We start from the raw sequence: 22,161 nt of genomic DNA, 5'->3' as shown, positions 1-22,161 counted from the left end.
AATTATTGTGCTGGCAGCAAACATCAAGTTATTTTATTGGACAGAGAGGCTGCTGCACCCATTAAGAAGCAGAGAAGACGTCAAAGGAGTGTAAAGAGAAGGTGTATTCTGGTATACAGTATGACAACTCTTTTCACTTCCTTAAGTTTTATTTAGAACGTTCACTCTGGTGACTATGCAACTTCTCATCCATTGGCCTAAGCTCAGGCACCGCCCCTTTTAGGCTGTTGTTTATCTTTCCATCTTCTGTAATTTCCGCATGACTGGAATTTTGTCAGAGGAGCACAATGGAAGAATCAAGCCTCTCGATGCCGTGGGATGCGTTGACCTGTTCCATATGCCTGGATATTCTAAAGCATCCTGTGTCACTACAGTGTGGACACAGTTTCTGCTTGGCATGCATTACAGATAGCTGGGATCAAGCAGGGGTTTGCAGATGTCCACACTGCAGAAAGACCTTCACCCAGAGACTGGATCTTTGCATTAACATACACCTGGCTAATGCAGTGGAGAAGTTAAACATGGCATCTCAGAGTAGAGCTGGACCTGATGACATAGAGTGCAGTTTCTGTAGTGAAATCAAGCTCAAAGCCGTCAAGTCCTGCCTCACCTGCTTGGCCTCATACTGTGAGATTCACCTCCAATCCCACTACAAAATCAATACCTTGAAGAATCACAAACTAGTGAATCCAACGAGAAACATCGAGAATTACATGTGCTCAGAACACCAGAAAGCTCTGGAGCTGTTTTGTACTGATCATTGTGTGTGCATCTGCAGCTCATGTGTGGCTGATAAACACAAGAACCACCACACTGTCCTGCCTGAAAAGGAAAGAGCAAAGAAAAAGGTAAGGGCGTCCTTTAGCTAACTGACAGTTTGACTTCAAGCCATAATGGTGTGGACTTGTTTGTGACTTGTGTGTATGTTGGATTAAAAACCTTCAGGGCTGCAATCTGGTTGGGAGTATTATGATGTTAACTGATGAGTACAGAGGGGTGAAATCAGAATCAGAGTCACATTTATGGGTCAAGTGTGCTTGTATACAAGGGATATGACTCGGTTTTTTATGACTCTCCAAGTATTATGACATGACAGACACATACACAATTGATAAGTGCAGGAAATACTGAAATATACACATTTTAATTATAAATAAGAATACTGACAGATATTGGGTTGGGTTTAGTGACCGTACTAAGCAAGGAGGGCCATTTGTGAGCTTGATGACCTGTGACAAGAACCTGTTCTTATATCTGCTTGTTTTACCGTAGTTTAGACTACAATGCCTGGCAGATGAGAGAAGTTCTAAAGGGTTGTGGACAGGATGTGAGAGGTCGGTGATGATTTTCTCTGCCTACTTCATGACTCTGGAATTGCACAGGTCCTGTCAGGTGGGAAGATTGGTGCCAATGATCTTTTCAGCAGACCTGACTATTTGTTGTAGCCTGTTCTTCTCTTGTTTAGTTGCCGATCCAAACCACAGTGAGATGGATGAGCTGAGAGCAGACTCAATGATTGTTGCATAGAACTGAATTAGCAACTCCTGTGGTAGACTGAACTCCTTAGGCTGTCACCAGAACTCCATCTGCTGCTGTGCCTTTTCATTATGGAGCCTAGGTTGGTCTTCCATGTCAAGTTCTGGGTGATTATAGAGCCTTCAAATGTGAAGGTTTCCACAACTGATACATTATTGTTAAGAAAGGAGAGGGACTGTAATATCTGGAGACCCCTTCTGAAGTCCACTTTCATCTCCACACTTTTGAGTGTGTTTAACTCCAGATTGTTCTCAGCGGACCAACAGGCCAGCTGCTGAACCACCCTTCTGTATGCAGATCCATCACCATTCCTAATATCACCAGTAATGGTTGTGTCATCTACATATTTGAGGAGCTTGACAGAGGGGTCTTTAGAGGTGCAGTCTTTGTATAGAAGGAGAAGAGCAGTGGGGAGAGTACACATCCCTGGTGGGCACCAGTGCTGATTCTACGAGAGCTAGATGCGAGTTTCTCCAGTTTCACCTGCTGTTTCTTATTTGTGAGGAAACTGGTAACCCCACTGACAGGTGGAGTCCATCGCAGTCTGCACTTACACACCCTTGTTTTTCACACTGGTCCAATGACCTGTTCCGTCTCTTACTTGGCTATATAAGAAATTCGTATATCAGCTTCTGGGCCTTATTGGATTTGATTCAAATTCCTAAATCCCTCAACAGTTTATTTCCCTTAAAGTATTTACTTTAGAGTAAATATTACATGTGGATGGATGACAAGGCAGCTTAGTGGTTAGTGCTTCCACGTCATGGATCCTGTGTCTGGGGTTCAAACCTGCATCAGGTTCTTGTCCAGGTTCAGGAAGGATGTCAAACCCCCTTCATCAACATTTAAAACATGTTAAATACAGCCTGTGACGAAAATTTTAAAGTGTGTTTTATGCATATATTGTATTTGCATATAATCTACATTTACACATGGTATTAAGATACGTCTCCATTGTCACATCACACTGCAGGCTGGGCTGCTCATAATGACTCAACAAGATAAGGTTAAAAGCAGGTGGCATTGCACACCGCCATAATGAACTTTAGTGTTTTAGCACGATGCCAAACATACGACAGTCTCTTCAGGGAGATGAAAATTTGATTTCACACACACAGCTGCTGCCACTCTGTTTAGGTTTCAAAGCTGCACAGGTGTCATGGCTGAGCACACATCTGGGGGCTACCTGACTTGACGGTTGTTTGTGCATTGTGGCTGGATGCGGGAATGACAGGTTGACTAACAATGAAAAGTTGGGTTGAGTCGTCCCCTTTAATACGATTGTCCAAACTAAAGATCACACCTTAAGGTGGAAAAGGAAATGGCCCTTAGGGCACAACAGCAAAACAACAAGCTCTCTTTGGCTGTTGTGGTGGAAAAATAATCTCTCCCTCTCATTTTTCAGCAGTCAATGAACCAGACAGGAGAAAGCTTGTCTTCCTGTATTTATTTTCCTTTCATGAAAGGGGACGCTTTTCTGCCAGAATCTGACAGACAGGAAAGTGAATTTGCATGTGTATAGACACTTCAGGTTACATAGCAGTTCTGTTGCTTTAACATTTGCTCTGATTGGTTCATTAGCTTACATTACATAGAGAGCTGGCTTAGTTACATTCTCAGAAACTTTTCAAAACTTCTCTACTCTTTCGTTCTCTCAGACTAGCTCTAACCAGTTCTTTCTGTCCCTTGACCTTGACCTACTCTTCTGCAGCTTGCCAAAGCAGTTTCCTGTCAGCACACCCAACAGCTGTAGCATAATGCCTTCCTAGTATCTAATGCTTATAAGAGCAGCTAGTAGTCCTTTAATACATAACTAACCCTTTACTGCTTAGATAGAGAAATAAAGATTTTACAAAATAAAGCTTTGTGAACTGGAGTGGAGCAGCACATGGCAGTATTACCACCAAGGGGGTCTGTCACCCACCTGTTATTCAAAGTATATGTACTGTACATAAGCGAGAGCAACAATCCAGTGGGAGCAACCAAACCCCTCAACCCATATCGAATCTGTACGTGTCTCGTACTGTATTGTAAGGAGTAAGAAGAAGCTGACAGAACAGAGATTACTGAGTGTACCCGAGGATGCCATCTTTGACTTTCACCGAGCTTTCATCCTTCCACTTCGCTTCTGGTAGAGGACTTCATTTGCATACAGCGGCTGCTCCACTTCTCTGCTCAATTCCTTCTCAGTTCTCAGCTGGTGAAGGATGCAGTTTCTCGAAATTCTGTAATCTCAAGGAAAAAAATGGAAAAATCAAATGACATTGCACTTTCTTAAGACAATTATTCAGTAAATATGAACTATAAAAAAATAACGATATTGCAAGTCCTCTTTCGGCTTCTCAGCAGCAGTTCAGTACAAAATATATTCCAACATGGTGTGTCACAAATACTAACGCAGAGTATGCCCAACAGACAGACAGACAAAAAAAAAGTTTCTCTGTGTATATATTTATATTGTGTACTTTTTGACAGTATTTATTTCCTTTTATTTATTTCCTTCCATGTGTTGTGCCTTCATACAGATCCAACTAGAGGAGCTTCAACAGAACACTCGGGACAGAATCAGTGACAGAGAGAAACAACTAGAAGTGCTGAAACAGACCATCAAAAACATTAAGGTGAGATCTGCTGTCAGCTCTGTCATGGCTGCTTTGCTTAGCTGTTGTTCTAGGAGCACACCCATTCTCTTGATTCTCCACCCCATCAGTCATGTTGGCATCCTGCAAAAAGACTACAGCATTAGGTCCTGCATTGCTGCGAGGTGTTTCATATTGCATGTGTGCTTTGAGCCACATGTACTCCCTGGAACTTCTGGTTAATTTTTTGGTGTGTTCATTTTATGTGTTTATTTTATTTTTGGTGTGTTCATTTGGTGTGTCCACTTCTGTGTGGACACTGTTGTTCCCAAAAAAACTGTTCGTTGCTTCCCCAACAATAAACAATAAACCCTGGGTAACTAAAGACATCAAAGCCACACTCAACAAAAAGAAGAGAGCTTTCAGAAACGGTGACAAAGAGGAGTTGAGACTGGTACAGAGGGAGCTGAAATCTAAGATTGCAGAGGGGAAAGACTGCTACAGGAGGAAGCTGGAAAGCAAACTCCAAGAAAACAACCCCAGGGAGGTGTGGAATGGAATGAGGGCCATTACTGGCTTGAAACAAAAGAGGGGTGTTGGGATGGATGGAGACGTGGAATGTGCAAACAGCCTAAATCTGCACTTTAATAGGTTTGACTCCCCTACGTCTCCTCCCCCCACACTCAGCTCTTCTCACCTTCTCCATTCTCCTCCCCCCTCTCCTGCTCCCACAGCCTGTCTCTCTCTGTCCCTCTCAGTTGATGACATCAGAAGGGAACTGTGTAGACTTCATCCCAGTAAAGCTGCAGGTCCTGATGGCATCAGGCCCAGGGCGCTCAGGTGCTGTGCTGCCCAGCTGTGTGGAGTTCTACATCTGATCTTCAACATGAGTCTGAAACTGCAGAGGGTCCCGTCACTCTGGAAGACATCCTGTCTGGTTCCTGTCCCCAAAAAGACCCACCCGTTGACCCCCAGCGACTACAGGCCAGTGGCTCTGACTTCACATGTCATGAAAGTGCTGGAGAGACTTCTCCTGAAACATATGCGTCTGCTGGTGGAGCCCTGGCTGGACCCCCTACAGTTTGCTTATCGGCCCCGTATTGGCGTGGAGGACGCCATCATCTATCTGCTAAACCAGGCTTATTCTCATTTGGACATTGTTGGGAACACTGTGAGGGTCATGTTTTTTGACTTCTCCAGTGCTTTTAACACAATCAGACCATCACTGCTGGGGAATAAGCTCACGGAAATGCAGGTGGACGCCCCATTGGTAGCCTGGATTACAGACTATCTAACCAATCGACCACAGCATGTCCGGCTGAAGAGCTGCTGCTCTGATAGCATCCTGAGCAGCACGGGGGCGCTGCAGGGAACTGTCCTATCACCCTTCCTCTTCACCCTCTACACGTCTGACTTCAGGTACAGGTCTCAGTCATGTCACCTGCAGAAATTCTCTGATGACTCTGCCATTGTGGCCTGTATCAGGGATGGACAGGAGGATGAATATAGGGGGGTGGTGGACAGCTTTGTGGAGTGGTGTGAGCTAAACCATTTACAGATAAACATCACAAAGATGAAGGAACTGGTTGTGGACTTTAGGAAGCAGGCTCCTTTTCCCACCCCTGTCACCATCAGAGGAACGGATGTTGAGGTGGTTGAGGACTACAGGTACCTGGGGGTACACATTGACAGTAAACTGGACTGGTCCAAGAACACCAACACGGTTTTCAAGAAAGGGCAGAGCCAGCTTTACCTACTGAGGAGGCTCAGGTCTTTCAATGTCTGTAGGAAAATGCTGACTATGTTCTATCACTCTGCGGTAGAGAGCGTGGTGTTTTTTGCAGTTGTGTACTGGGGCAGTGGGTTGAAGACAGCTGATGCCAACAGGCTGAACAAGCTGATTAAAAAGGCTGGTTCTGTCCTGGGTGTCAGACTGGAGAACCTGGTGGAGGTATCTGAGAGGAGAATGCTGAAAAAGCTTCTCGGTATCATGGACAACCCCTCTCACCCCATGCACGCCTCCTTGATGGGTCATCAGAGCACACACAGCAAAAGACTCATTGCCTCCAAATGCAGAACCGAACGCCACAGGAAATCCTTTCTACCTGTGGCAATAAGACTGTATAACTCTTCCTCATTCTGTAGGTGATCTTTTTCAGAATTTTTGTCATTAGGTCTCATTCGGTTTTTTATTTACTCATCTGTATGTTACTGAATGTTTGTTTCATCCCATCATCATATGCTGCTATCTCATTTATTCATGGCACAAACACTAAGTCACTTTTCATAACCACTTGCACTAATAATCTGTTGTTTTATTATATCTGTTATAGTTTTAGTTATAGTTGTTTGTTGCTTTGCACAAATTAGTTATATAGTTATAATACAAACTATTAGTTATAGTTATAGTTATTTGTTACTTTGTTTAGAGTTATTTTGTTATTCTGTTTGCACTATTACTACTGATCTTTTTAACTCTTTACTACCTTATCTTTATTCCTCTTGTTGCACTGAGCATGTATATGACCAAAGAATTTCCCTCGGGATAAATAAAGTTCTTATCTATCTATCTATCTATCTATCTATCTATCTATCTATCTATCTATCTATCTATCTATCTATCTATCTATCTATCTATCTATCTATCTATCTATCTATCTATCTATCTATCTATCTATCTATCTATCTATCTATGCTCCCAATTCCCCCAACACACCATTCTCCTCTTAGGCTTATTCAGTTTCTCCCCAAGACTTTTCCTTGTACTACCAGTTTGGTCCTCTAGAGAAGGTAGAGAGAAGTACTGGTTTACTGCAAAAAGGCAACTTCTCTGGTGAGATGAAGGCACCTGCATATACTGGGGATTTGCTGAGGAGATAGAAATGTACATAAACTGTGCAACATTAAATGGACAACCAACTTCCAGGGTAAAGTTGTTGACTTTCTAGTAAAAAGAGAATAGTATCTAAGAAATGGAAATGGTAAGAAGAAAGATTAGAGCAGATAATGAATATGCAGAACCCCTAAAAATGCCATTCTCTGTGTCAATCAGGACTCTGTAGAGATCGAAGAACAGGAAAGCATGGAGGTTCTCAAAGACCTGATCAACAGCATTGAGGAAACCTGCCAAAAAATAACCCAGCTTTTTAAAGATCAAGAGAATAAAGAGGTGGAAAAGTTTAAAGAACCAATTGAACGACTTGAGAAGGAAATTGAGGTTCTAAATAAGAGAGACGCTGAGCTAACTGAGCTTTCAGAGACTGACAATGACATCTACGTCCTGCAGGTGAGAAGTGCTACCATAGGGAAAAGATCTAATGAAGAATATCTTCTTTCAGTTTCCTTATTTCTTTGCTGTGATATTGCAGACCTTTCCATCAGTCTCTACCCCAATTCACGAGCAAAGCCATCCCAGTGTTGACGTCAGCACAGACTTCTCGGCTGCGCTTCTGAGGAAGGAATTGTCTCATCTGAAACAAAGTGTGGAGGAGATCAGCCAGTGGGAATTCGTAGAAGAAACTGAGGAAGGTTTGTCAATTTGAAATTATAATATACCATGTCATACTTTTATGATTTCAAGAAACATATTTTTAATTAAATCAGGAAAAATACATTATCATTCACACTTAAATTTTCTAATCAACAAATAATCATACTGGCAAATCATCTAATAATAATAATTCTTTTCATTAATAGAGCACTTCTCTCACTACTCAAAGCACTTTAATGAGTGGAGTGTCACTTCAACTACTACTAATGTGCAGCATACCCAATTTTACACTCAACACACATTAGCTGTTAGGTGGTGAAGTGGTGAGAGATTGTTAGCCTATTAGAGATATGAGATGATTAGGACAGGCAGAATGACTAGGCCATGGTGGGCAACGTATCCAGGGCATTGGGATATACTCTTCTCTTTATGAAAGATGCCCAGGAATTTATATGACCACAGAGTGTCAGGACATCAGTTTTACATCTCAACCGAAGGGTGGCACCATTTTTACAGCACAAGTGTCCCCATCACTGCACTGGGGCGTTGGTGTCCATATTCAGACCACAGGGTAAGTGTCACCCGCTGGCCTCACCAACAGCCCTTCCAGCAGCAACCCAAGCTTTTTCCTGGTTGGTCTCCCATCCAAGTACTGGCCGGGCCTGAACATGCTTAGCTTCAGGAGGATCACCTCTTCTGAAGTGCATGAGTTGTATTTGTTGGCTGTGTTGAATTCATCATCTCCGTCACTAGACTGTGGAAGACATACAAATAAGAATTTCATTATACTGTGTGTACATGACAATAAATGTGAATAACCCAGCAACATCTTCTTCAGATACAAACCAAGCTTAGTGATGCTTAGCAGTGTGCACAGGCACCATTTGCATCACTTTATTCAGCTGGTGTTATTATTTTATTCTACATTAAATCTATTAAATATAACTATAGAGATGAGAAAAATACAACTGCTTATTGATTTTTTTCGATTAGCACATCTGAAAAGCATACAGAAGCAAAAAATCTGTTAAAACAAATGTAAAATTCTTCTAGCACATGGTTAAAGAAAGTGGACATTGCGCATATAATAATCTTATTACGGCTTTGCACAAATTCTGGGACAGATTCAAGATTGGCCATATGGCTGTTATGTTAGGAAATATTCAATTATCTTTTCTCAAACCAATGCTGTACAGTGCATCCAGAAAGTATTCACAGCACATCACTTTTTCCACATTTTGTTATGTTACAGCCTTATTCCAAAATGGATTCAATTCATTTTTTTCCTCAGAATTCTACACACAACACCCCATAATGACAACGTGAAAAAAGTTTACTTGAGGTTTTTGCAAATTTATTAAAAATAAAAAAGCTGAGAAATCCCATGTACATAAGTATTCACAGCCTTTGCTCAATACTTTGTCGATGCACCTTTGGCAGCAATTACAGCCTCAAGTCTTTTTGAATATGATGCCACAAGCTTGGCACACCTATCTTTGGCCAGTTTCGCCCATTCCTCTTTGCAGCACCTCTCAAACTCCATCAGGTTGGATGGGAAGCGTCGGTGCACAGCCATTTTAAGATCTCTCCAGAGATGTTCAATCGGATTCAAGTCTGGGCTCTGGCTGGGCCACTCAAGGACATTCACAGAGTTGTCCTGAAGCCACTCCTTTGATATCTTGGCTGTGTGCTTAGGGTCGTTGTCCTGCTGAAAGATGAACCGTCGCCCCAGTCTGAGGTCAAGAGCGCTCTGGAGCAGGTTTTCATCCAGGATGTCTCTGTACATTGCTGCAGTCATCTTTCCCTTTATTCTGACTAGTCTCCCAGTCCCTGCCGCTGAAAAACATCCCCACAGCATGATGCTGCCACCACCATGCTTCACTGTAGGGATGGTGCCAGGTTTCCTCCAAACGTGATGTCTGGCATTCACACCAAAGAATTCAATCTTTGTCTCATCAGACCAGAGAATTTTCTTTCTCATGGTCTGAGAATCCTTCAGGTGCCTTTTGGCAAACTCCAGGCGGGCTGCCATGTGCCTTTTACTAAGGAGTGGCTTCCATCTGGCCACTCTACCATACAGGCCTGATTGGTGGATTGCTGCAGAGATGGTTGTCCTTCTGGAAGGTTCTCCTCTCTCCGCAGAGGACCTCTGGAGCTCTGACAGAGTGACCATCGGGTTCTTGATCACCTCCTTGACTAAGATCCTTCTCCCCCGATCGCTCAGTTTAGATGGCCAGCCAGCTCCTGGTGGTTTCGAACTTCTTCCACTTACGGATGATGGAGGCCACTGTGCTCATTGGGACCTTCAAAGCAGCAGAAATTTTTCTGTATCCTTCCCCAGATTTGTGCCTCGAGACAATCATGTCTCGGAGGTCTACAGACAATTCCTTTGACTTCATGCTTGGTTTGTGCTTTGACATGAACTGTTAACTGTGGGACCTTATATAGACAGGTGTGTGCCTTTCCAAATCATGTCCAGTCAACTGAATTTACCACAGGTGGACTCCAATTAAGCTGCAGAAACATCTCAAGGATGATCAGGGGAAAAAGGATGCACCTGAGCTCAATTTCGAGCTTCACAGCAAAGGCTGTGAATACTTATGTACATGTGCTTTCTCAATTTTTTTTATTTTTAATAAATTTGCAAAAATCTCAAGTAAACTTTTTTCACGTTGTCATTATGGGGTGTTGTGTGTAGAATTCTGAGGGAAAAAAATGATTTTAATCCATTTTGGAATAAGGCTGTAACATAACAAAATGTGGAAAAAGTGATGCGCTGGAAATACTTTCCGGATGCACTGTATGTTCAGATTTGGACTCAATCTTAAATAAAGAGAAAGTAGAAATAGAACAAATAAATTAAATACACATATACCACATACACAGGCACAAAGATAAACTAGAACAAACGTTTGGCCAAAGGTTTGTGGATACCTGACCATCACACCGATAAGAGCTTGTTGGACATCCCATTCCAAAACCATAGGCATTAATATGGACCATGACTAAACCACCCTCCGTTCTTCTGAGAAGACTTTCCTCAAGATTTTGGAGGATGTCTGTTGGAGTTTGTGCCCATTCAGCCAAAAGAGCATTTGTGAGGTTAGAAACGGATGTTGGGTGAGAATATCTGTCTGAAAATAAACGTTTCAATTTAGGTGTTCAGTAGGATTGAGGTCAGGGTTCAGTGCAGGCCACTCGAGGTCTTCAAAGCCTTTAGGGACCTGACTTTGTTCACAGCGGCACAGTCATTCTGGAACAGAAAAGGGCCTTCCCCAAAGTGTTGCCACAATGTTGGAAACACACAATTGTCTGCAAAGTCTTTGTGTATTGTAGCATTAAGAGTTCCCTTCACTGGAACCAGGGGGGCTAACCCAAACCCTGACAAACAGCCCCAGAACATTAACTCTCCTCCACCAAACTTTACAGTAGGTACTATGCAGTCCAGAAGATGGTGTTCCCTTGGCATCCATCAAACTCAGATACGTCCATCAGAGTGCCAAATAGTGAAGTGTGATTCATCACTCCAGAGAACTGTTTGCAGTGCTCCAGAGTCCAATAGCAACATGTTTTACACAACTCCAGCTGACACTGGAAACCCATAGCATTGGAAACCCATTTCATGAAGCCTCTGACACACAGTTCTTGTACTTAATGTTGCTTCCGCAGGCCATGAGTGATGCCACAAAGGACTGGTCGATTTTTACACGCTTTATGCACTTTAGCACTCAGTGGCCCCACTTTGTGGGTTTTCTTGGTCTACCAGTTTATGGCTGAGCTGTTCTTGCTCCTCAACTCTTCCACTTCACAATAATAGCACTTACATTGAGGCAACTCAAACTAACAAAATCTAAAATCTGAAATCCAATATAAACTACTAGAATTGGGCAGAAAATCAAAAGACCTAAAAATCGGAAACAATCACTTCTAATGATTAAGAATCCAAAAGAAATTCAAGAAAGAGGAAGTCAAACAATAAAAGCAAGAGCTATTGGCCTCTCAGGGCTTTATATAGGCTGTGAGTGAGTCAACCAGAGCTGCAACATCAGGGGTCCCACCCCCTTGGGCTCAACGTATAAGAAACAAAGCTAATCATTAACAGAATTGACATAATAAAACATAGCAAAATTACTCAGAAACAAAAAAATACCAATGAAATCACTGTACAATAAGAAAAAAAGAAAATTCACTAAGTAAAACAAAAAGGATACGTGAATAAATACCAAATCAGTAAATAAATTAAAGCTGAGGACGGAACCATAACAAATACTGTGATACAAAAACAAACATAATAAATGAATGACACATTCTTAGAACTCAATTGTTGGCATCGTTCTGTTGATTAGGCAAAATGAAATGTGTTGACAACCTCTTCAGGTTGCTGAAGTTCTAATTCACTTGTTTTATTTCCTCTTCTGTTCTTCTCTCACTAGGGGGCTTCGCCCCCTGCTCGCTTCGCTCGCCAACCCCCTGTGTTTGGTGTTCCGGATACACACCTTTAAGATTATTGCTATTTCATTAATTTTACTTTTATTTCAGAACTTACGTAAAAACAATATTTGGAATCCTGTGAGTCCCAATGTGCTGAATCCTTTAAATGAGGTCCTTGAGACATGTGTTTAATGACTGTGCACCATAATTCAGGATAGGTTTTGGAATTACAGTACAGACAAAGCGATCCACATCATCAGCAATTATTAATTTGTTTTGGAAAGTAAGCAATAAATGCATGTGAGGTAGAACAGCCTTACAATATTTACATACATCTGACATATCACCTGTGTCCATATATTTGATCACTATTCGCTGTTTAGTTATTTGTCAGAGTAATAATTTCTCTTTTTTTGCGCTAATGCAATGTTTACGTTGTTTGTTTGACACTGTCGTTTATTTCTGCTTTCATTTTCTGTATCTTGCTCTGAATGTGTTTCGTTCCCACGTTTTTGTTTGAGTCTTTTGAATTCCAGTTTTCATTATCTGTAACCTGCTCTGCATGTATTTGGCCTCCTTGCATTATAACCTCTTTATGACGTTTTAGTTTGTTGTCTACTCTGTCTTTCGCCTACCACCGGCGTTTTGAACCCGTACCTGCTGTTTAGCGTTAGTAATATTGGTAAGTAATATGGATGATTGCACTTACTGTTAATATGGAGCGTTCTCTGTGGCTGTACTGTTAATAATGCATCACTGTAATGAGATTCACCTATGCTGTATAGTTTGTACGTGTGAGGATGACGTATGTGTAATACGGATCGTTCGTTTATTCTTATTACCCATCAGGTGTTGCGCCTGTATCATCTGTGGTTGTACTGTTAATATTGTACTACTGTAATGTGATTCAAATATGTTGTTTTGTCCGTATTTGTTGGGTTTCTGTATGATGTCGGGTGTTTGCTTGCGGTTTCTTAGAAGTGCGTGGATTCTGCTGTGTAGTGTGGACGTTTATTTCAGTTGTGCGTTGTAGGCGAATACGCCTTTTGTAGTATCTGGCGATTTCCGTACTACAATTCGCTTTCCGTACTATCTCGGGCTTAATTTGTGAACCTATGTGGACTCCATAGTCTGTCCTGTTTCACTCTGGGGCGTGGAAAATGTGATTCAAATATGTTGTATTGTCCGTATTTGTGGGGTTTCTGTATGATGTCGGGTGTTTGCTTGCGTTTTTTTTAGAAGTGCGTGGATTCTGCTGTGTAGTGTGTACGTTTATTTCAGTTGCGCATTGTAGGCGAATACGCCTTTCGTAGTATCTGCCGATTTCCGTACTTCAATTCGTTTTCCGTACTATGTCGGGCTTGATTTGTGAACCTTTGTGGACTCCGTAGTCTGTCCCATTTAACTCTGGGGCGGGGATAATGTGATTCAAATATATTGTTTTGTCCGTATTTGTGGAGTTTCTGTATGATGTCGGGTGTTTGCTTGCGGTTTTTTAGAAGTGCGTGGATTCTGCTGTGTAGTGTGGACGTTTATTTCAGTTGCATGTTGTAGGAGAATGCGCCTTTCGTAATATCTGGCGATTTCCGTACTGCAAGTCGCTTTCCGTACTATCTCGGGCTTGATTTGTGAACCTTTGTGGAGTCCGTAGTCTGTCCCGTTTCATTTCCGTACTGCAATTTGCTTTCCGTACTATCTCGGGCTTGATTTGTCAACCTTTGTGGAGTCTGTAGTCTGTACCGTTTCACTCTGGGTCGGGGGGCTGACTCCTGTGTTTTGTGTGGTGGTGTCGTTACCTATGGGCGCGTCGCCTCATTTCTTATTTCTGTCAGTGGAGCTCTTTCGGTTTTGAGCCGTAATCTCGGGCTTGATGTGTGACCCTTTGTGGACTCCGTAGTCTGTCCCGTTTCACTCGGGGGTGTGGGTCTGACTCCTCTTTTTTTGTGTGCTATGGGCGCATTGCCTCATTTCTTATTTTTGTTAGTGGAGCTGTTTCGCCATTACTCCTGCGATCTCGGTGGATCGCGCTGTTTCGTTTTTGAGTTTATGGGCGCGTTGCCTCATTTCTTATTTATGTTAGTGTGTGTACTCCGTAGTCTGTCCCGTTTCACTCTGGGGCGTGGGTCTGACTCCTGTAACCTGCTCTCCATGTGTTTGGCCCCGTTCTTTAACCTCTTTATGACGTTTTAGTTTGTTTCCTACTCTGTCTTTTATTTCTGACCTCGCTTTATCCTGCTTACGGCATGTCAGACGGTTCGTAGTCTCTCCCATTGCGCTCTTGGGCGGGGGGGGGGGGGGGGGTTTGGGGGCTTTGTGTGGCGCCTGTGCACGTTCGTAGTCTCTCCCATTTCACTCTGGGGAGGGGGGCTTTGTGTGGCGCTTGCGCACTGTCTCCTGCGTCCACGGGCAGGTCCCTACGTCCATATCCGGTTTACCATTCTCGGTTAGTAATATGGATTGTATGTGTGTCACTATCACAATGGAACAAAATATCTGTAGTCTTTAACTGGACATTTGTTTTGTGAAGGTAAGCCACAGCAACCAAATGGCCGCCATACCATAAAATGCCATTATAGGGAACCACTCCCTGCCCAGCCCTCAGACCTTACATGAGCACAAAGTCTCCAGTTAAAGTATAAGTTGTATTTTTTATAGATAGAGAGTACTTTATTAGTTCCCATTCATATTTCCCTCACGCTGATCAGACCTTAAAGTGCGTTCCAACAGCTGCCCATTTCCTTTTGTTTAAGTAGAATACAGTAGCTTCTCCTCAAATCATGTTGCCTTTCTCCAGGAATTTTATCCCTAAATGCCCCTACTTTTTTAATTTGGGGGGGGGGGGGGTGAGTGGGACTCATTAGACTTGGTTTTCTTAACATGCCCCACCCCCCACACACACACATGATAAACTCAATCCGCACGCACACTACAGCACATACACACCCTTAAACACTGGCTATGGTTGGTGGCTGCACAGGATTCCTGATAGGAACTTGCAAATTAGGCTACAGCAGACCTGACCACTTCATGTTAAATCTTCAGATGGGCAGAGGAGGGGATGTCAGATTTGATTTGTATAAGACGTAGCATTGAATGTCTGAGCAACTGGGAATTCTTATACTGTCAAGTAATTTATAATGGCAATAAAATTGTATAAAAATAATATATTAATGGCTGCGGTGGGCTGGCGCCCTGCCCGGGGTTTGTTTCCTGCCTTGTGCCCTGTGTTGGCTGGGATTGGCTCCAGTGGACCCCTGTGACCCTGTAGTTAGGATATAGCGTGTTGGATAATGGAGGGATGGATGGATAATATATTAATGGTCAATTGAAGAAATTATGCCACTACAGCTTTTAATTTTTCAAATTCCTGCTCTCTCTGTTTTTGTAGGACATCGTTGTTCAACTTCCAGGCTAAGAAAATCAGTGATGAGGAGCAGTAAGTAATGTTAATGTTAACACTTTAAACACATCATCATCTTGACTGTGCTGCCCGGGGTTGCTTCCTGCCAGAATCAGCTCAAGCTTCCTGCAAACACGAGTTGGACTGATTGGGCTGGAGAATGTTAAGCTATGTTATTACTTTGGCTTAAACATCTAGGAATGGAGTATAACCGGCTCTTGTACAATGCCTGATGCTGTGCTTTGACCTTCAAAAGAGAGACAGAGAGGTTAGGAGCACACGCTGATACAGTGCATTGCCACACCCACCACATGACAAACCAACTCAGGAACCCAGATTAGGACCCGAGTGCATGTTTTCTTGTGTAAACGTAACTACATAAAGAAACCTTAAACCTCAGCACCACACTAGTTCAGATGGAGTGGAACCAGTGTGAGGTTTTTTTTCTATGGTGGCTGGAGTGCCAATTCTGCCACCAACCCCCAGGTTTTTCCCTGCAGGTTGTAGGACCTACTGTACATGCAGGGCTGGATGCAGATTAACGTCACAGCCAGGATGGAGCAATTGCAGGTTAAGGGCCTTCCTCAAGGGCTCAACGAAGTGGAGTTACTCTTGGCATTTACGGGATTCAAACTCGCAACCTTCCAATCACCAGAGCAAATCCCTAGCCTCAGAGCCACCACTCCGCCCTACCTTCAAAAGAGTCATGCAAAAATACAATTGCCCCTTGGGGATTGATAATGTATATCAAATATATTAAAATAAAACACACATTTTCAAGAATAGTCGAAAACAGACCGATGGGTCAAAAAATCCAGTAAATCATTACATGTAAGCAAAACACCAAAACTCCCCACCAGTTTCACAATTTGTTAAACTTGAAATCTTTCACAGCTTACTTTCAATTTAAGAAGGTTGCTAATCTCGTTTTTTTTTTTTATCTTTTGTGATTCTTTTCCAGCTTCCCAGCACAGCTTGATAGAAGTGCGCCGCTTTTATAAGACTTGGATGTGGCTTAGAAACTCTCAAATGGCTCTGATCATCTTAGTTTTTGTTAACCTGGGATTTTTGATATTTCTCATACTTATTATATTGTATTTACGTGAAATATGCCCCCAAAGCAAATCAATCGTATACAATTCAATTAGCAACCAAAAGTGTGATGATTTATGCAGTTGGGTCACTGACATGTTTAATGGCTCATATGGGGTTCTAAATTGCATTAATAGGTGTGTTTACACTGCAGAGTCAGAGTTAGAACACATTTGTGGCAAAAGCTGATCCTGTCAAGTGGGGCCGTAGGGCTCAACTGGGATTCTTGAAGCCAAGTCCAGACTTGGGATGGTGTTGGGGTCAAAAATTCACTAGTGAGTTACATTCAGATTAGATTAAAAATGTCGGGAAAAGTTTATTTCAGCATGGTGTCTGTGTGTGTGGAAAATCAAAATTGATTTTCATGTCTTAAAAATATAATTATCATTGGAAAATGATGCAGTTTTTTTGCTTTGGGTAGAACTCCTGGATCCCTACATCCTAGCAAAGATACGGGATTATTAAACACTTATCCCCAAATCCTTCTGAAATGGTATGACCTATGTCCAACAATACAGAAATTGGTCTGCTCCATTTTACTATGGGACCAGGTCAACTGATTTTGCAAAATGTTTGCACAAGTAGTTTTTGAGATATGTAATTTTTTCAAATATAGTCATACACACGCGCATTCACACACTCAAAGAAATTTTGAATTGAAGACAGTTGAGGGCTCGCTTGTCCTATCAGAACATATACTAGATAGATAGATAGATAGATAGATAGATAGATAGATAGATAGATAGATAGATAGATAGATAGATAGATAGATAGATAGATAGATAGATAGATAGATAGATAGATAGATAGATAGATAGATAGATAGATAGATAGATAGATAGATTTTATTTTTAGTATAGTAGCCAAGATAGATAGATAGATAGATAGATAGATAGATAGATAGATAGATAGATAGATAGATAGATAGATAGATAGATAGATAGATAGATAGATAGATAGATAGATAGATAGATAGATAGATAGATAGATAGAGTGGAACCTCGGTTCACGACCATAATTCGTTCCAAAACTCTGGTCGTAAACCGATTTGGTCGTGAACCGAAGCAATTTCCCCCATAGGATTGTATGTAAATACAATTAATCCATTCCAGACCGTACAAACTGTATGTAAATATATTTTTTAAAAGATGTTTAAGCACAAATATAGTTAATTACAACATAGAATGCACAGTGTAATAGTAAACTAATGTAAAAACATTGAGTAACACTGACACAAACACCCAGGCTCCCTGCTGAGCTGCACGCACAGGCTCTCTCTCTCTCTCAGCAGCACGTGAGCCCCCGTAACCCCCCCCCCCCATAACTACCCCCCCCCCCCCCCCCCGTAACATTGCAGCAGTTCGCGCTATAGCCTTACAATCCGATTGCTGTATAAACACTTTTTAAATGAGTTTTAAGCACAGGGGGGAAAAAAAGGAACATTTGAACAAATCCGAACTATATTTAAAAGCCAACAAAGTTCACGTGAATAGCATTACAACCCGATCGCTGTAAACACACTTTTTAAATGAGTTTTAAGCACAGGGACAAAAATTAACATTTGAAAAAAGAGAAAAGTAACATTGCAACACTTCTCATAATTAAGTCTTAATAATTCTCACCACTCTTCACTTGCTTAGAAGCCATGGTTAACTGCAAAAGCGCACAAAATACTGTAGAGCACAAAGAGTTCACAGATAGGCTAAAGCAGGCACATCTGACTGAGAACAATGAACAGGGAGAGGCTGAACACGTGCTTAAATACAGTAATCGGCGCGTACGAACCAGACGGGAAATGAAATAGAGCACAAAGACTTCACAGTGAAAACACGCACACACGGAGAACAATGCAATACGTGCTGAAATCATCTGCACGCACAAACCGAAAGGGAAACTGGCTTGTTTGTATACCGAGTGTGTGGTCGTAAACCGAGGCAAAGGTTTGGCAAACTTTTTGGTCGTAAACCGAGACGTTCGTGAACCGAGGTTCCACTGTAGATAGATAGATAGATAGATAGATAGATAGATAGATAGATAGATAGATAGATAGATAGATAGATAGATAGATAGATAGATAGATAGATAGATAGATAGATAGATAGATAGATTTTATTTTTAGTATAGTAGCCAAGATAGATAGATAGATGCCCCTGAGATTGAAGGATGGGGAAGGCAGCTTTTCCAGGACACTGCCTCCCTCAAAACACTAGATGGCAGCTCCCCTAGAGTGCAGTGGTGCCCCGGATTCCCACAGGGTATCCTGGGACTTGGAGTCCGGTTTCTCAGCCCTGTTGGGTACTGTGGGTGCCACCTGGGGGAGCTGTAAAAGGACCTGGGGAGTCATGCTTCCCTTGCAGCCCGGAAGTACTAGGAAGTCATGAGGACGGAAACCCCAAAGTACTTCCGGGCTGATTAAAGAATTGGGATTCTCCATCTTACCCAGAAGTGCTGGCAAGTCACATGGAAGGAAGAACAGAAGCATTTGCAGGTCAGGCACCATATAAAGGACTGTTGGAGACCCAGCAAGCAAGGCGGAGTTGGAAGGTAGAAGACAGAGCTTACTGGGAGGTGTGGAGGAGAGAATTGTATTGAATTATTGTTAATTTATTGTGTTTATTGTAGCGGCATTGTGAAGAAGGAAAAGAATAAAAAGATCTTCTTTGTGTGTTTATCCTGTCTCTACATATTTGTCTGTTGGGTTTAACAGGGCAACAGCGACCCCTAGTGTTTTTACAATAGATAGATAGATAGGACTTACTTTGTCCCTGGGGAAAATTTGGCTTTTTATAGAAGCTCTTTCAGTAAATAAACACATAAATAGGTAGATACTGTAAGTACGTAAATACATAAATATACACTTTGGTCTGAACACACACTAGAATGACTATAAAGCAAGAAAATTCAAAACAAAGAAGAGTTTTGACTTGGCAGTCACAATTACAATGAGACATTATACGGACATATTGCTGCTGTTATAAAGGACCCTGAGTCCTGTTTCTTGACTCGTTTCTGCTGAGTAATTCATTGGCTGTTGGTTTGTCATAGAGGGGATGTTCTCACTACAGCACATTGTTCAATGCAAGTATCCATGTTCATGTGACCTTGACTTCAGCTAGACTAGCGGCACAGTGCTGCACTGTACATGTTTGAATTTCCCATAAGCCATCGCAAATGTGTTGTATTGCGTCAGCTTCAGTCTGTTTCAATTACCTCATAATTTTCAAATTGCCTTTACTTTCTGAGTTGCACTTCATATACAAACCAGTAGCATACAGACACCGTCCATCACAGGTCATATGAATGAGCCCAGTAGTGTACACTAGCAAACCAATAAAGTATGCATGCAAACCAATAATAAATACTCTGTGGCCAAGTGCAGGAATGACAGATCGGGGAAGCAGAGATTAGTTGGTACACCAACCGGGTCATCCCTTTGTCATAATCGTGCACATGGGAAGCAGCTAAAGGGCTCAAAAGAAGGTAATTCCACACCTGTAATCAGAATAACAAGTTTAATGTCACTGTGCTCTGTACAAAAAATACTTTATAAATCCACTCACATGTACAGGCCAAATTTAGCACACAGGGGCTCATCATTTAGAACTGCTAGGCAAGCATTATGTAACCATCTTACATCTTGCCTGAAGAAGGGGCCTGAGTTGCCTCAAAAGCTTGCATATTGTGATCTTTTTAGTTAGACAATAAAAGGTGTCATTTTGCTTGGCTTTTCTCTACATTCATAATGGCTCACATGGTACAACACCCTAGTACTATAGGCAAGCATTAGAAAGGGACAACTGTGAAAATGGGCATTGTACTATTTCTGTATGTTAGAGATGAAATTGAATCCTCTCCTTGCCTTGTTTGGAATGGTATGATTTACCTAAGTAAGAGCCTGCACGTGGAGAAAACAGTATAAAAGAATTGGACAGCAGCCAAACACCTCAAACCTGACAGACGGGTGGTGGATAACGTCATCTGTCCTGAAAACCCTTCAATCGCAGCGACAAAAAATGACAGACTGTATACATCGAGATCCCACCTTGGTAATTGTCTTTGGCTTCCTCGTCTGTTATGCTGCGTAAATCATCATTAAAGAAAGCTAAGTTATTTTCTCTTATGTGATTTCTTACTGCCGTATCACTATGGGAGGGATATCGTTTTTTTACATTATATCTATTGTGACAGTAGGGGGCACTGTCGCACCTCCAAACCCGCAGACAATACGTCCAAACACCAGGTAAAATTTCCAATAATGAATTTATTATAACAAAATGTGCACAAAGCACCTCCACCTCCACTATACACAATAATAAATCAATAATAAACAATAAACACTAATCAATCCTCCACTCCACCCAGCAGCTCTGTCACACTCCCACCCAACTCCAGCTCAGTTTTCTGGGTTTCCCACAATACTTTAAATAGTCCTTGACCTGGAAGTGCTTCTGTCCTTCAGTCCATGTGATGCTATAGCACTTCCGGGTCAGGTGAAAACTCTTCTTTTTTCTTCAGCCCAGAAGTACCTCATTTCTTCCGTCCCCGTGACGAGGTAGTACTTCCAGGCTATAATAGAAACACTCGTGCCTCCCTGCAGCGTCCTCTGGTGGCCCCCACAGTATCCAGCAGGGCTGTGCAGCTGAACTCCATTGTCCATAATGCCCTACCTTAATTCGGGGCACCTCCATATTGCAGGGAGGACTCCATCTAGCGGTCTGGGGGTGCTGGCCGGGATAAACTGCCGGCCATCCCTCACATTATATAATTTTGGGTTACTTAAAATGCCGCAATTAAAAAGAACTTATTCCAACCAGGGAGCTATCGCCCCCTAGAGAAAATAACGCCAGGCCAGGGGGTGGCAGAGTGCAATAATCCTTTCTCTTGTATCCCTAAAGACCAAACACGGGAAATTCTGCCTGGATACGAGGACACCATTTCCTGTACCAGGCTCGATAACATGACTTCTGGTTCCAGACCCAACAACTTCACTTTTGGTTCCGGACCTGATGACCTCACTTCTGGCTCCAGGCCCGATGACATCACTTCCACCAATCGACCTTAAAAACCCGGCATCTTCCTTCTGTTAATCAATTCTGTTTTGGACTCGAATCTGTACACAACACAACACCACAAGCCTTATTTCAAGTACAAGGGTGGCTGCACCAAACCTTTCTTGTGTGTCAAGGCGTATTATTCTACACCATTTAATAAGGAAGTCCAACTGAAACAAGTGCCTTTATGGCTTCAATAATCAGGTCCTTTGGGCAAAATTAATAAAAGATCTTTCCATCTCTATGCTGTCATAAATCGGGGTCATTCACAGGAGCTCCGTCCGGCGGTCTGCTCCGCTCATGAAACACACCTCTCCTTCAGGGCCACCAGGATTCTTATGTTACAAGGGCTGGAAGGGATGGGGTTAAGTGTCCTCACTGTTTCTTGGTGCTGCGGGGAGAGAAGGAGAAGAGACCGTTAGCAACAGTGCCCCCTCATGTCCCGGTGGGTTATCACATCTCTTGAATGAACCTGTGAGGTGATCCTCGAACACGCATACATGACAACTCGTAAACCAAATAGTGTGAACATGTAACCCAATAGATTATAGGCAAACGTATGTGATTTATGGTCTGTTTGGC

General features: G+C 42.3%; 1 protein-coding gene across 2 annotated transcripts; it reads left to right on the top strand.

Moving 5' to 3' along the window:
- Nucleotides 1-254: 254 nt before the first annotated feature.
- On the top strand, nucleotides 255-17,444 carry LOC114643795 (E3 ubiquitin/ISG15 ligase TRIM25-like). 2 transcript variants are annotated; one of them, XR_007936448.1, is made up of 7 exons: nucleotides 255-848; nucleotides 4,062-4,157; nucleotides 7,168-7,401; nucleotides 7,484-7,643; nucleotides 15,425-15,472; nucleotides 16,398-16,945; nucleotides 16,979-17,444. XR_007936448.1 is itself a non-coding variant. In XM_051934793.1 (6 exons), the coding sequence occupies exons 1-6, from the start codon at nucleotides 288-290 to the stop codon at nucleotides 16,715-16,717; spliced, it is 1,419 nt and encodes a 472-aa protein (XP_051790753.1). In that variant the 5' UTR covers nucleotides 255-287; the 3' UTR covers nucleotides 16,718-17,444. The 2 variants fall into 2 exon arrangements, 1 of the variants encoding a protein (XP_051790753.1); XM_051934793.1 differs by having other exon boundaries at nucleotides 16,398-17,444.
- The last annotated feature ends 4,717 nt before the right edge of the window (nucleotides 17,445-22,161 follow it).

The sequence above is a fragment of the Erpetoichthys calabaricus genome, chromosome 12 (genome assembly GCF_900747795.2).
Source record: "Erpetoichthys calabaricus chromosome 12, fErpCal1.3, whole genome shotgun sequence".
Classification (NCBI taxonomy): domain Eukaryota; kingdom Metazoa; phylum Chordata; class Cladistia; order Polypteriformes; family Polypteridae; genus Erpetoichthys; species Erpetoichthys calabaricus.
The sequence above is the reverse complement of the archived record's forward strand: the minus strand, read 5'-3'. Positions and strand labels throughout refer to the sequence as shown.